Source organism: Conger conger, chromosome 4 (assembly GCF_963514075.1).
Source record: "Conger conger chromosome 4, fConCon1.1, whole genome shotgun sequence".
Lineage (NCBI taxonomy): Eukaryota > Metazoa > Chordata > Actinopteri > Anguilliformes > Congridae > Conger > Conger conger.
The window spans coordinates 51,475,591-51,490,659 of NC_083763.1; the positions used below are offsets into that span (position 1 = coordinate 51,475,591).

Sequence of the window (15,069 nt, forward strand, 5' to 3'; positions counted from 1 at the left end):
ATGCAACAGCAAGACTCCGAATCCGCATCTCAAAATGTGCTTGACCCTGTTATGAACAGACACCGTCCAGCTTCGGAGAAAACACAGGTAGGTTACATGTAGTTACGATTAAAAGGCTTTCACGCATATAAAGTGGTCTTAATAAAAATTGAGCAAATAAATAGGCAGTGAAATACAGTCGAATTAAGCCATTTTCTACAACGTGTGCCTAAAAAACGATACAATATTAAAACAGTCGTGCATTCATAAGCATGAAACCTTTCTTTACTTTATTGTTGGTAGATGTTTGCGGTAAAACACTGCCAATTTGTAAAAGCATGTGGCTAAGAACACATCAATGTAAAACAAACTGCAGAGTACTGATAGTATAACTCTAATGGAGTATATTATGTCCCATATGGACTTTGTTAGAGTTGCTCTAACAAAGGCCTCACCTCTTTAGCAGCTTTAACACTGCTAAAGTTGATTTAACACTTTCCTGTGAAGAAAATGACAAACCTGATAAAACAATGTAGTTGTGATATAGAAAAACACTTGTCTCTGTCAGGATATTTCACATGTGCTGGCCGATATCTTCAAAGACCTGTACACAGCAGAAGTTATTGGAAAAGACACAGTGGCTAATCTCACAAAGTCACGAAGGGGAGGCAACAGTTACCATGACACATATGTGGAGCAGCTTCAGCAGGTGAGCAGTCAAACCATCATTTCAACATTTCCTGAGATTCAGATGCAGCAACCTGGGCCTTCTAGCTGGCCTGATTTGAGTGTAATTTGTCTGTATTGTTAAATACTGTTTTGACTTTCATAGGTCCGTTCAGAGTATAATCGGCGAATAAGTGAAGCCGATATGCTAGAAAAACACATCCTAGAGGCCAAGCTCCAAGCCACAGCCAAGGAGGAGCTGGCCCACAACAATTTAGTGCAGGAGGTGGGAGAGGTCTACCATCAACTGGGTCTACCTCCAGGTGCAGTCCTCCTGCTCCACTAGCAGAAATATATCAGTTTGTTAAATCTTCGAAAAGCTAATTGAAGGACATATTTTTGGTATAAAATTTGATCAATATAATTTACTTATTTATTCATTTGTGATAGCTCTGCACTGGTGATGTCAACAGGCGTATAACTGAGAAACATTTTCCGTTTTTACAGTAAAATCAACCTTCAAATGGTGTGTGGACAACACTCTACTCAGAAGCAACAATTTGATTTGTCCAGAAGATTACATCACAGAGCAGGCTCCAACCATAAAAGTAACCAGAGGTACAGCAGTCTTGATTCATTATTGATACATGAATGTTCCTCATCAAGGTTGGGATAACACCTTCAAGTATGACTATGCAAACCTTTGTCAACTTTCCTTCCTTTAGGAAAATCTCCACCTGGCTTTGCTAACGCAACAATTAGCTTCAGCCAGCATATTAAAAATCTGCCTCAGGATGATGGGTACACTGTGATTCCGTCTCCGGATAGGATGGTACAGGATATGCTGGAACAATCAGAGGGGACACTGACACTCCCCTCAACCCCAGAGTGCGCCACGTCATCCAGGAGCAATCTCAGTGAGGTGAAATGTTTAGCTTTCTAATCTCTTATTCTGCCCCCTACTGTCCTGTAAGTAACTAGGGTACGTCAGGAACATTTTCAACCATAAATGAACAAAGAGGTAACCAATCTATCACAGGGCACACACAGCATTCACTCATACCTTAGACACTTCAATTAACCTAACTTGCATGTCTTTGGACTGTGGGAGGAAACTGGAGTCCACAAAGAAAGGGCCCAGCCAGGACTTGAACCAGGGACCTTCTTGCAGCAGTGCTACCCAGTACAACACTGAGGTAACAGTGTTATCCACTGTGTCAGCCACATGAGTGCTCTCTATGATACTGAATTGGGAACCCATGGGCTACCATAATGTCACTCTGATAGTGCATGGGAAATCATGCTGATCCCATGGGTACAATTGACCTTTTCTTGGTCTCTTTTTTTTTTTAAGATATTTTTTAGGCCTTTTTCAGCTTTATTGGACAGTATACAGTATAGAGAGACAGGAAGCATGGGAGCGAGAGAGAGGGGAAGACATGCGACAAATGTCAGGATTCGAACCGCCGACGTCACGGCTCGCAATGAGCATGCGGTCAGTGCTCTACAGGCTGCGCCACCGAGACACCCGACCTTTTCTTGGTCTCTTAATTGACTAGCGGAACCTCCAGTCATAATGCTCCTGTGTCTTGCAATTGTTGATAACCATCCATTTGATGTAAGCTGTAAGAGTTAATCCTGTATCTGCCACTGCTCCAAACTGTGTCCAGACGGGTGGGCAGAAGGGCAGGCCGGTATGGGCAGGAGAACCCAGCAAGAGCGTCCAAGATGAGGAGAGCGCTGGCCTCCAGAGGCTGAAGCAACGGAACAACTTCCTGCGCAACCCCCGCTTCCTGCCCCCACAAGCCCAGCGTGGTGGAAAGTCCCTCATCCTGCCCACGAAGAAGGTGGAGAGGGTGGTGAATGGGAGAAGAGTGGTGGTGGAAGAGAGGTACAGTAGCCAATACTGGCACCAAATTGCATATTGTAGCACCACTGGAATTCAGTTTGAACCTTGAACTTTCTGCTTATCGTTAAGTACACAGTCTCTGCATGTAGTAGTTGTCTTATCTATGCGGGGGTGGTTATTCTAATCAAAACTCAGCTTGCTATCTATGAATGGGTATGTTATGACCATTTGTGACTAGTTAGGGTCAGATTTCTGTTTTAGTCAAACCATGTGCTTTAATAAGAAGTGATGCTGAGTATTAATAATGGAAATAAAAGTTGGATATTAGTCATTCATCAATGCGAGTCATGAGTCAGAGCATGAGAGGTGCAATGTTTATGTCTTGTTTTCTTGCTTTATGACCAGTTTGGCCATGCTGGTTGACTATTCCATACCCATCTAGAGCAGCTTATGACCAGCTTGGCCAGCTCAATTTTCAAGCTGGACAAGTGTTAAGTGTGCCCACTGGCTTTGCCACTTAGGAGGCTAATTAATGTAATCTATCAGAGGCAAGAAGGTGCTGGCTCTGGCTTCCCTGAGTTCTGCATTGCACTGAATTTATCAAGGGCACATCAGAGTATGTCTCTGGTGTTTGAGTCAATCTTTCTGTGCACTGAAGTCTTCTATTGGGGAATCTCCAAGACAGGTTGTTGATCGGATTCCTTTTTTATGCCTTTGTTTTGAGCCAGTCTTTTTCAGCTGTGTCGTTTCAGAATAAGCTAAGTTTGTACAACAAACCAAAACAACACATTTGAAAATCACAGTTTCTGAATGATCAGAATAAGTTGAATGTGTGTCTCTGGACCCAAAAAGGCTTGATAAGCACTCTGCTCCTGGTCTGAGAAAATAAAAATTGTTTCCCTTAATTTCCCTGCAGAGAAATACAACGCAATCTCAGCTTTTTGAAACAGCTGGTAGCTGGTTGACCAGTTCAGGCCAGCTCCTTACACAACTTTGACCAGCTCAAGTTATGTTTTGAAATAGATGGTAGCTCGTCATTTCAAGCTGGTCACAGCTGGAATTTTCACCATGGTGGTTAATCAAAGCCAAACTGTATCCTGGTTTACTTGGTTGTCTGTAAATGTAACTCTTTACATTTCATGATACATCTAGGCACATGGTCTGGCCATGGAACGGAACCAAATAAATCACAAGAGCAAGTCCTCCAAGCAACTCTGATTGCATTCAGGAGTCCATATTAACTCACACAGTTGATTTGTTCCATTGGATTATAACCAAATCAAGTCCTCAAAAACAACTAAAGGCTCTTCAGAACAAGACAATAACATGAGATTACTTCCTGTCGCTACATAACTCTGGTACAAAGGGATCAACTCATGCTTTATTATAGGAGGTAAACACCAGACAAAACCATCGGATTGTAAAATGCACATTGTACCGTGTTTCGGCCTTCAGCAGTCTCCAGCTGCATCAGACAAATGGCATTTATTAAATAGTGTGTATGCTAAGCAGATGTCCTTTTAGAATATTGTGTTTTATATTACATCATTATTGGAGAACAAAAAAGCCCACCAGAACAAAAGAAAACATTGTTTTGTCTGTCTCGGGTACAGAATTGTAAGTACACAAGGCTGGTTTTCAATGTGAACAAAGCAGAAACATCTAATTGAAGGAGTGAATACTTCTGAGCCCTTTACGTTGACTGACAGAAAACCTGAACTTTACCTTAACCTATCCATAGCAACACGTTAATTCTGTCGCCCCAATAGAACATTTTTATTTCTTGCCACAGTGTGGTGGAGTTACGTTCAAAGTTCTGGTACATGAGTTATACTGTAGGTTAATGTTGTGTGCTATACACTCTTGCCTGCTGCAGTCCATTCTGTATAAACAATAACCTAGATTGTAAAATACAAACTGCCTTTCCTATTTTGCCAAAAGGGGCCCAGAGGAGCCTGTCCCGGTGTTTCTGGCCAACCCCCCCATCGTGGTCTTTACAGATTACAGACTGGGACACGTGTATGAGGTATGGGGTCCTGAATTACTCATCAATTTTCAGTTTTTATCATGCCAGTCCAGCAGGATGCTTTCTTCTGCGCTTCTTTTTGTCACTATACAGTATATTGGAGCCACATTGTCCTATATGTCTGTCAGGTAAACCTTGTTACTTCACGGGTTCTACTGCAGCACTTATATACTGTACATGAGGAATGTCAAACTCGGTTCCTGCACAATGAAGTGTGAAATGATTTTTGGCATCTTGCAGAACTCACTGCAGTGTATTCTGGATGATTGGAGTAACTTATTTTGTCCATTATTTGGGGGTAATTGGCCGTAGCACAGAATAAAAGTATATACATTGCTTCGATGGGAATTCAGTTTAAAATCGTCTAAAATCATCTGTACAATGGACTTGTGACCCCGGTGTCTCTAAGGCTGAATATGTGTACAGTGTTGACTGTTATTGGGTATAATATCTTGTAGACCAAGCTAGAGCTGAGGAATTTGACTGCCACCAGCCGCCATGTTCGCGTCATCCCTCCCAACACCCCCCACTTCTCCATTGGTCTGGGTGAGTCTCTGCCTGTCATGTCACTTAATGTCCCAACACAAAGTTGTGCCCATAATATAAGCACACTAATGTGCTTAAAAAAAATTATACTGTCAATCAATTGGTTTGAAGTGGTTGTTAATTGTTACTGGGCATCAACCTTATGAAGCATGATTACTGCATTGGATGGGATAACTGGATTGTTGGATAACTGCATTGAGTAAAACCAAGAACCCTCCAAAATCTGGAACATGGACTGAAATAAAAAGTACTGTTCTACGTTCTAATGTTCTATCCAGCTAACTCAGTAATCCTGCTCTGTGATACAGGCCCCAGGTTAAGAAAAATGTCTATTTATGGTCTCTGAATATCGCAGTTGTAAGGGAGAAGAATTAGTTCTGCATTTAAGTGAAATTTTTTCAGTGAAATTCAGACAGTGTAACATAATATTTTTGTCTTTGAGAGAAAGTACAGTTCCTGGTTGCTGAATTTGTAATTGGATGACCATGCACGCTTGTGAGCATACCCCGTTTTTTCCAGGTAAGTTCCCAGGTGAGGGCGGCACTGTTGCCCCTGGGATGAGCTGCCAGTACACCGTACGCTTTGTCCCGGACTCAATGGCTGACTTTGCGGACTTCATCCTGGTGGAGACCCAAGCCCCTTATCCCCTCATTGTGCCTATTGAGGCCCAGCGACCCCCTCCAATTCTGAGCTGTGAGTCTGCTAAAACACACCTCCAAATATATACAAGTATTGAACATAACATATATTTAAAGGTACAATAGGTAACGGTCAAGAGAGGAATTGCAGCAACAAACACCCTCAACCCCTAATCTCTGTGACGTTGAACCAATTTTCAACCAATTGAGAGTGTCGGTCCATCAGCTGTATATTTTAAAACCCAAATTGAAGTACTACAAACACAGGCACAGGGTGAGTCAACATGTCAGTGAGCCTTTTTCAATGCTAGGAATGGATTAACAATGGCCTTGTAACAATGTTTTAACACAAAAATGTTACCTTTTTTGCACTGAATTCAGCATTTACATACTGTATATTTCTCCAAATAATGCTAACTTACCATTATTAGCTTATGTGAGCACAGATGCACGCTGCTGCCACTGAATCTCTGTGTGTTCCTAGTGCCTCGCGTGCTGGACTGTGGATACTGTCTGGTGGGAGGGGTGAAGATAGTGGAGTTCCTCTGCAAAAATGAGGGGCTCAGCGATGGGACGTTCTGCATCATGCCCAAGAAAATGTGGCCTGCCTCCAACCTGCGAGTAAAGAGCTTACGCCTACTATTAATACTTTGAAACTATTCAATCCGTCGAGGGCCCCCTCCTGAATGGTGTGGTGGGGGAGTGTTTGGCTTCATTTTATCATTTTTGCACATTGACAAAATTGAATGGTTAATGCTGCTCAACCTACACATTGTTCAGAGAGAAACTTGGGAAACATGTTTAGTCATTGTGAATTTGGTTCCCATTCCTCAGTGGAGTTTGCCTGCCTTGCCCCGGCATAGTGGTTTTTTTCACCTCTTTCTGCCAAGGATGTTTGAGCAATTCCCTAATTCCCACCTCCGCAACTTGGAGGAAAACAAGGAAAACGCAGTGTTCGGGTGGTGAGATTTCCCTCTGCTAGCCTGGCTCTAATACATGCCTCTTTGCCCTGTTGACAGTCAGTGGTGACTGGCTCTTTTGCAGAGGAGCCTCCATTCGGGATCAGTCCATCGCTGTTTGACCTTCTCCCTGGTCAGGCCACAATGGTAGAGGTGTGTTACTTTTATCTGCCGTTTAATGGCTCCACTCTATGTGTCAGCCTGATAAATGGAGACGCTGTAATACCTATTAACGTCATGCACAATGGAAAATATTTCTGTGTGTAGGCCATAAAGTGCTATTTATGTAATAATAAAAATACTTTTGTGAAACTATATTGCTCACATCTCTTGGTGTACTCTTGCACGTACGGTATTTTCCATTGTATTTATTACGTTTTAAAAACAATTTTCTATTGACAGCCACATGTTAAGTAATTTCAATAGGGTGAACCAGTAATTGGAGAAAGGTATAGGTTAATTATTTCATAACTACACCCCCACCCCCTCCCCCTTCCCTTTCAGGTGGCCTTCTTTCCCAGAATTCCTGAAAGCTGCTCTCAAGCTTTCACCATAGTGTGTGACAACTGCCAAGTCAAGGACATCGTCATTCAAGGTAAAGGACACACATCCTGCTAAAACCAGAAAGACTTCTGAGCAAGCTGTACTGTATGACCCACATTAACTTTCTGAATGAGAGAAGGGCTGTGTGTATGTGGCTGCTATCAGGATAGGACATTGGTTACCCTTAAAGGCATACTATGCATGATTTCTTTGCTTGCTTCACTCCTGTGTTTACACACAAAAAATGTCAACAAACAATTCTCAATGCTGCCTACACCCCCACAAGGATTCTGTTGCAGACAACCGTGTGATAGCCGTGAAAGCAATGAGATTATAATTACTAAAACATCTGCTTTTAAAGTCGCTTTCCACACACTTTCCACGTTCATATTTCTATAATAATATAAATTGTGATATAATAAAACCACAAAATGGCAATGCCAGATTGTTAAGACTCTCCGCTCCTTTTTGTAGAGATTTTGGACACTTTGGGCATGCTTTATGGAAGGCAGCATTCTCTAACATAAGCTTGCATACTTCCAATTTATTGTAACTTTTATTTTTATCAGACATCTCAAGTCTTCCGGGAGTCTTTTGGATTTAGGCATGAGCTCCCTGCGCAGGAGAAATAAGCGGTAGAATCTCCCGAAAATATTAGCAGTGCCTTAATCTTTTTACTTTACTGTTCTAGGAACAGGACAGTTGATCACCCTTGAGCTAGTGTCGGTGACTGATGGGGAGGACCGTCCAGCCCTTGGGGAAATTTGTGACCTGACAGCTGAGCACTTCATCCGTTTTGGGCCAGCCAACCCCCTCTGTCACCAAAAGAAGAAATTGGTCATTAGGAATAATGCGTGAGGCCTCACTTTTTTACCCCCACCCCCTCAAGAAAAGCCCCTTTCTTAAGGCATGCCATGTTTCCTTTGACAACCAATATATTTATGTCCCAAATTGAATTAATATAGCGACAGCAAAAAAATGGCTTCCTCATATTTTCATAATGATGTCAGTGGTTGGGCCGCATAGTGCAGAAGGTGCAGTTTATAAACACTGCTGTAACTACAGTTAACAGTGACCTCAACAACCCCACTGTAACACAGTGAGTGAAATGTGCTAGCTGTATTTAGAAATGAAATTTTGAAGATTGGACCTGGTGTTGTACAGTGAACAATAGCTAGGTGTTTACCATGCTATCCAATATGTCCAGCAGACCAGTACACAGAATATGTATGTGTACTTGAACTGTAATAATGAAACAGCCTAGTTTAATTCAGATTATCTTAATTAATTGCACAAAGGTGTCTTGTAAAAGACCATTGGCAGTCAGAGAATTGCATTGAAGTGTCCTTGAGCAGGACACCTCACCCCCAATTGCTCCCAAGGAGTTACATTACATTTACATTACAGTTATTTACAGACGCTTTTTATCTGAAGTGACTTACAGTTGATTCGACTAAGCAGGGGACAATCCCCCCTGGAGCAATGTAGGGTTAAGAGCCTTGCTCAAGGGCTGAACAGCTGCATGTTATCATGGCTACACGGGGCTTGAACCGCCAGCCTTCCAGGTCCCAGTCATGTAGCCACTAGGCTACAGGCTGCCTAGTTTCTGGGACAAGTGTGATGTAAATGTAGTCCATTTACCATAATGTGGCTTTTGTGTTCTCTTTACTTGGCAAAGTCATCTGGAGCTGCCATTTCACTGGCAGATCATGCAGCCCAACCTGCGGCCCCTCCTGGCTGGAGAGCCCCTGGAACCCACTCAAATCGAGTACCGCCTGGACATTGACAAAGCCTTTGACATCAGTCCCCAAATCGGATCCCTCAGCCCCCACCAAGATCACGAGTTCCTGCTCAGCTACTGCCCCCAGGAGGTACTCAAGACTCACTCGCTCGCTCCAAAGGGGCCTGTCCAAGACAGTTACCATAGCAACTGCTGGCTATGTTGTGGGATTCATAAGAGCCAAACAATGAGGAGATCATGAGTTTCGAATATCTAATTCTGTAGTCTCCTTCAGGGTTCTAAGTCCTCATTGCACTGACTGTGTACTTAGCAAATGCATCTCAAAAACCGTATTATATTTAGTGTGATTCCATAGCTTGTGGTATTCTATTAAGAAATTAGGGGTGTTACTTTTTTACACAAATGTAATAATCCCTCAGTTTGAAGGTGCTAGTTAGGCCATACATCACAGAGAGCTAAACACTTGAAAACCAGAGCAGCAGAAGTGTAGGCCAAGCAGACCTCAAATTATGAAGCAGATAGCAAGAATGAAACAATTTAAAGAAATTTCAAAGTGAAAATAACGTTTGTTATTTTGTTTTGTTTCAGATGAAGGAGTACCATAGTGTATGCCACCTTGTGCTGAGGGATATCCCGCATCCTCCTAAAGAACCAACCGAAAAAGGGTAATGCTGACAACACAGTGGGGCAGGGCAGCCATGCAGCTAGCTATCTGTTCACCGCCCAGAAGATATCTTACGAGCCCAAGATGCTCAAGTTCCTTGATTTTACACATTAAACATTTTAGAGTAACCTGTGTATGCTTCATGCAGTTTAATCTTGTACTGTATCCCTGACTGGGAAACCACAGAATGAACCAACATTTTGTTGGTCATAACATGTTCTTCTGTCATTATTGCCTAAACCCCAATGTTAATCTCCTTTCAATATTGTTTTTTTATTTCTTTGTTCTGATGGATGCACAGTGAATCAAAACACATTGAGGCCACCAAAGTGAACGATGTGATCGTCATGGAGATTGAGGTCAAGGGGTCAACGGAGCTCCACAGGGTCCTACTTGAACCCTATGCCATTCACTTCCCTGGAGAAACTTTCATTGGGACGGCCATTAGGAAGAGGTTCAAGGTGGGTTGTATTGGTAACTCCACCCTGGCCTATCAGTAAACTGCTTTGTTACTGTCGGGAATACCATTATTGTCAATGCACAGTTAAATGGCTTCATACACTCATATTCACACTCTTTGATACGCCTGCTAATGTTGTTTAACCAGTATTTCTGGTTTTTGTTTGCATTTATTTTGTTTTGTTTTCCTTACTATATTCTCTGTGTTTGAAGATGTGGAACAACAGCAAGTCTCAAATTCACTTCCAATGGGACAGGCTCAGTGACTGTCACATCTTGGAAGTGGAGCCCCCTATAGGTGAAATAGGTATGAACGTGTTGCTGTTGTCTTTTATTTATTGGGTTGAAATACAAGGAGATATTTAAAATATGTCAAATATAAATATTAAATATTAAGCATTTGTGAACATTTATATTCTCAGTTTATTCCACATGATATTCTAGCTGTTATACGTCTTTTTAAAATGATAACTTCAGCCTCAGAAGAAAAGGGAATGAAATTTAATTCGTAGTGGTCTTCAAGCATTATTTTGAAACCAATAGATAATGAGGGATATTCTTTCTAGAACACTTCCTGCATGATACTCTTGTACTGTATGTTAAACCATTTAACGCATGTCACCATATAGAGTGTGGCATATATAGTGCAGATTCCATACCATGATTGTTCAGCTGAGAGACTAGTGTGGTGTGTAGGTGACAAGTGTGACGTTTGTTTCAGAGATGAATGAATGCTGTGATATGGAACTGGTTCTGACTGGAGGACAACCTGGGCCATTTTTGACGATCCTACAGTGCCACGTTCAGAACCACTGCCAACCCGTAGGCCTGTCTGTGGAGGCCTCGTTCAAGGTGAGAGAAGATAGAAACTATGCCTGAAAGTACACAGGACCACACTGAAGGTACACTCACAACTTCATGCAGTGGTGGGACCTGTTCTAGGTCATTGCACCATTGCAAACAATGTATCAATTATGATGCTTTCAGTGTACTCTACATCAAACTGATATAGTACAGGTGCCAATACTATCATTTATCAACTATTTAGGTGATATTTCAGAGCCTTTCTTTCTTAAACATTAGAGGACATCATAGACCCAAAAGATTCGTATAGACTAACAAGCAAGACAGTAAAGATAGACAGTTTTTAGTCAAAAAATCACGTACTGAGAGATGTATTTATTGTAACCTAACCTGCCCCTCTTTACAGATTGCATATGTTCTAATATGGAATTATTATGGAAGATTTGACTGGTTTGAACTTCAATAGATAATTCAAGTTATTGTTTCCCATGTATCTCTTTGTCCACCTGAACCCCTTGAACGATCCACAGTTTGTGAAGCTCTGATATAGAGCAGCTATGGTACAGTAGCTACAGCCTTGCTGCTGATGTTGTTGAAACTCCACTCTTTGTCTCTGCTCGTGGTGCAGGGCCCCGTGTTGAGTATCGATGTTCCCAGGCTGGATTTTGGCCTGATGAAGCTGGGAGACCAGGCTCGCTCCACGCTCAGCATTAGCAACAACAGCCAGCTGGAGGCCTCTTGGGTCATTGAGGAACGACCGGACTGTCACGAGATCAGCAAAACACAGGTGCCGTTTAGCAGTTATCAATATTTATCATGTCAACATGATATGAATATTATTAATGATATGGAGAACCGTTGGATTCAGTCCCTTCATGGCTCAGGTCACAAGCATTGTCCCTAAATGGTAAATGGTTGGCAATTATATAGCGCCTTTATCCAAAGCGCTGTACAGGTGATGCTTCTCATTCACCCATTCATACACGCACTCATACACCAACGGCGATTGGCCCAATCAGCTCGTCAGGAGCATTTGGGGGTTGGGTGTCTTGCTCAGGGACACTTCGACACACCCAGGGCGGGATCGAATCGGCAACGCTCCAACTGCACTAACCTGAGCTAATGGCGCTTTTGATAAAGCCGTCAGCTAACTAATAAATTATGATTCATTATTATATTATTATTATATTACCATATAATTATTTTTTGTGGCATGGTTAAAGGCTTCATGTCATAAAATGAGCACTTCCTGAGGATGTAAATGTCATTTGATTGTTTGCAGATTATAATTGAGCCACACAGTGGAGTGCTGCCCCCTCTGGCCTCTTGCTGCATTGCCGTGCTCTTCAGACCCGTGGCCTGCCAGCACTTTCAGACCATCCTAGAGCTGGCTGTGGAGAATGGGACAGGATGGTGAGGGGAATCATTGTCTACAGCAGCTTTTCAAAACTGTCAAAATCTGTGGAATATTTGAAGCACTACCTGTAATATACATATGTAATTCAGCACCATTTGTAGAATACATATTTGGTGTCATGCAAAAACTGCGTACATTTTCCGATGGTTAGGTCACATGGGCATAATCTATATTTCGCTCCATTACTTTCACAAACCTGCATAGTAAAACTGTGTGCAATATTGTGTTGATAGAAGCAACCAAATTATTCAAATATCTAGATGAATTACGCATAGGAATAACATACAAAAATATTTTGGAATGTGTGCCAATTTTTCCATTCAAAAGCAGATTCTCATTGGTGAACTCATAATGTTTTTCTGTGGTTGCCTCATGTCAAACTGTGCTGCTGTTAATGATGATGACAATCTCCACATGCCCACAGTCACCTGGCGGTGGAGGCCACTGTGCAGTCTCCATCAGTGTGTCTTCTGAGCTGTGAGCTGGTCTTCTCCGAACTCTACATAGGGGTCCCAGTGAAAGGAACTGTGACCCTATTTAACCAGACCCTCCTCCCAGCTCACTTCTCTTGGGGAAAGGTAGGGCTCTGCACCCAGGTCCATGAAACACTGAATACTTTTATGTTTTGAGACGTACAGTAATATAACATGCTGAAAAAGAAACGGCTCAAGCTAGGTTTTGAAACGGCTGGTAGCTGGTTGACCAGTTCAGACCAGACTAGACTAGCTTATGTCCAGCTCAATTTTTAAGCAGGCATAGCTGGACTTTACAGCAGGGATCTCACACAATACATATGTAGTCGACAGGGGAGAAAGGAGTGTCTGAACTGAACTTTGTGCTGTACTGTATCTTTTTGGTCGCATGTAGAAAGATTTTAACCACCTTTGCTTGAGATTCATTTTGACTGTGCAGGTTACTGCAATGTAATTTACAGTCTAATTTACAGGGAAATTCAGTTTGATGTTCATACTGTTGTAATTCTAGCTCATAGAAGGACTTTGATCAACCAAGACGGACACTGTCTTCTGCTGTCACAGACTTCTGCTTTGTGTGCCTAAACAGCTTCAAGGCAAGCAGTCCTCCTTCTGTTCTGCATGCTTCTCCCCATCCAATGGTATTCTCGGGCCCAACACCAAAATGGAAGTTGAAGTGGAGTTCACAGCTGATACTGATGTGCGTACATTTGCAATACACTGCGGGTCTATAGTGACATATCTGTAACATTAATACATGTATGATACTAGATAGTGTAATCTTGCATACACCAGTGCCTTTGATGCCAGCTGATGTCATCATTATTTTATGAAGCAGCTGTTTTGACATTGGTTGCTATGCTGTAGACCCATTAAAGCAACATATGGATGAAGTGTATAACATTACATTACATTACATTATAGGCATTTGGCAGACACTCTTATCCAGAGCAACATACTACAAAGTGCATATCCATAACCATGTACACTCAGGGATCACTTTTGTAGGTAGACCTATACACTTACACTATAAAATATTTAACCATCCAATCATGTGGCAGAAACTAAATGCAGACGTGTTAAAGAGGTTCAGCTTAAGTGACTTTGACCGTGGAATGATTGTTGGTGCCAGACAGGGTGTTTGAGTATCTCAGAAATTGTTGATATTCACGCACAACAGTCTCTAGAGTTTGGAAAGAATGGTGCAAAAAACATCCAGTGAGCAGCAGTTCTGCAGGCAGAAATGTGGTGTTAATGAGAGAGGTCAGAGGAGAAGGGCCAGATTGGTCGAAGCTGACAGGAAGGTGACAGTAACACAAATAACCACACAATATACAATGGATAGGTCCGGTCCATTGTCTCTATTTGTTTGTGTTCCAGCCGTGCCAATATCCACGATATATGCATAAATGGAATCTTCACACATCTTTCAATATTAGTCCGCATTTGTAGATCACCGTTATCTAGTTTGTAACCAAAATGAACCTAACATTGTCATCATTTTGCCGCTAGTAGCCTACCAAAGTACAACAAAATTAGTGATTTTAAAGTGTCCTTCTCAGGGATTTGGAAAGGAGTAGGATAGGAATGAAACAAATACAACTAAGGCAACATCCTCGGATCGAAATACCAGCTAGACCACCAAACCCCGGCGAAGCAAATGATGACTCATAACGATGCTATGAGTTCTTTCATTAACTGCACGTTATCTGACAGTGCCCAGATAAACGTCTACAACACAGGCAAATTACTTGTGTGTCAGTGTCGTCAGGTGAACGTAAACTAGCAAACTAGCTAGCTAACTTTAGTACAGTGGGGATACATTATTGCTAGTACCAAAGGTTAATACCATTGCTTAGCTTGTGGAGTGGGGATACATTGTTGCTAGCTAATGTTAGCAATACCGTTGCTTAGCAACCAATAAACTAGCCTACTGTTCAGCGGAAGAATACATTTACCATAAAACATAGTTCCATTAAAAATACATTCATTTAAAGTTTGTCCTGTCTTTCTTTTGTGAAAAGATAAAAGTGCTAACCGTTGTATGAAAGCGTTATGGAACTCAAACCTGTGGCATATCGTGGATATTGGCACAGCTAGGGGGTGTAACTGCACTCCGCTTCATGTCGGCCTAACCACCCCGCTAGCTGTGCCAATATCTGCAATATACCACGAGTTACACTTGTTCCATAACGCTTAATTATAACAATGGTATGCAGAAGAGCATCTCTGAACACACAATGCATCAAAACTCTAAGTGGAACAGCAGAAGGCTTAATAACTCTAAAGAATAAGTCTAATAAAT

General features: G+C 42.0%; 1 protein-coding gene across 1 annotated transcript in view; it reads left to right on the plus strand.

Moving 5' to 3' along the window:
• The window catches only part of dlec1 (DLEC1 cilia and flagella associated protein), a 26,779-nt gene continuing 11,710 nt past the window's right edge, over positions 1–15,069 (plus strand). The window contains exons 1-22 of the mRNA XM_061238991.1: positions 1–87; positions 548–688; positions 812–968; positions 1,153–1,263; positions 1,371–1,567; positions 2,316–2,536; positions 4,436–4,520; positions 4,979–5,066; positions 5,586–5,759; positions 6,189–6,325; positions 6,724–6,816; positions 7,168–7,258; positions 7,898–8,060; positions 8,885–9,077; positions 9,536–9,612; positions 9,913–10,072; positions 10,284–10,377; positions 10,792–10,922; positions 11,503–11,661; positions 12,157–12,287; positions 12,716–12,869; positions 13,354–13,464. Coding sequence (XP_061094975.1) covers positions 1–87; positions 548–688; positions 812–968; positions 1,153–1,263; positions 1,371–1,567; positions 2,316–2,536; positions 4,436–4,520; positions 4,979–5,066; positions 5,586–5,759; positions 6,189–6,325; positions 6,724–6,816; positions 7,168–7,258; positions 7,898–8,060; positions 8,885–9,077; positions 9,536–9,612; positions 9,913–10,072; positions 10,284–10,377; positions 10,792–10,922; positions 11,503–11,661; positions 12,157–12,287; positions 12,716–12,869; positions 13,354–13,464 — 2,955 coding nt within the window. The remainder of the gene's footprint in view (positions 88–547; positions 689–811; positions 969–1,152; positions 1,264–1,370; positions 1,568–2,315; positions 2,537–4,435; positions 4,521–4,978; positions 5,067–5,585; positions 5,760–6,188; positions 6,326–6,723; positions 6,817–7,167; positions 7,259–7,897; positions 8,061–8,884; positions 9,078–9,535; positions 9,613–9,912; positions 10,073–10,283; positions 10,378–10,791; positions 10,923–11,502; positions 11,662–12,156; positions 12,288–12,715; positions 12,870–13,353; positions 13,465–15,069) is intronic.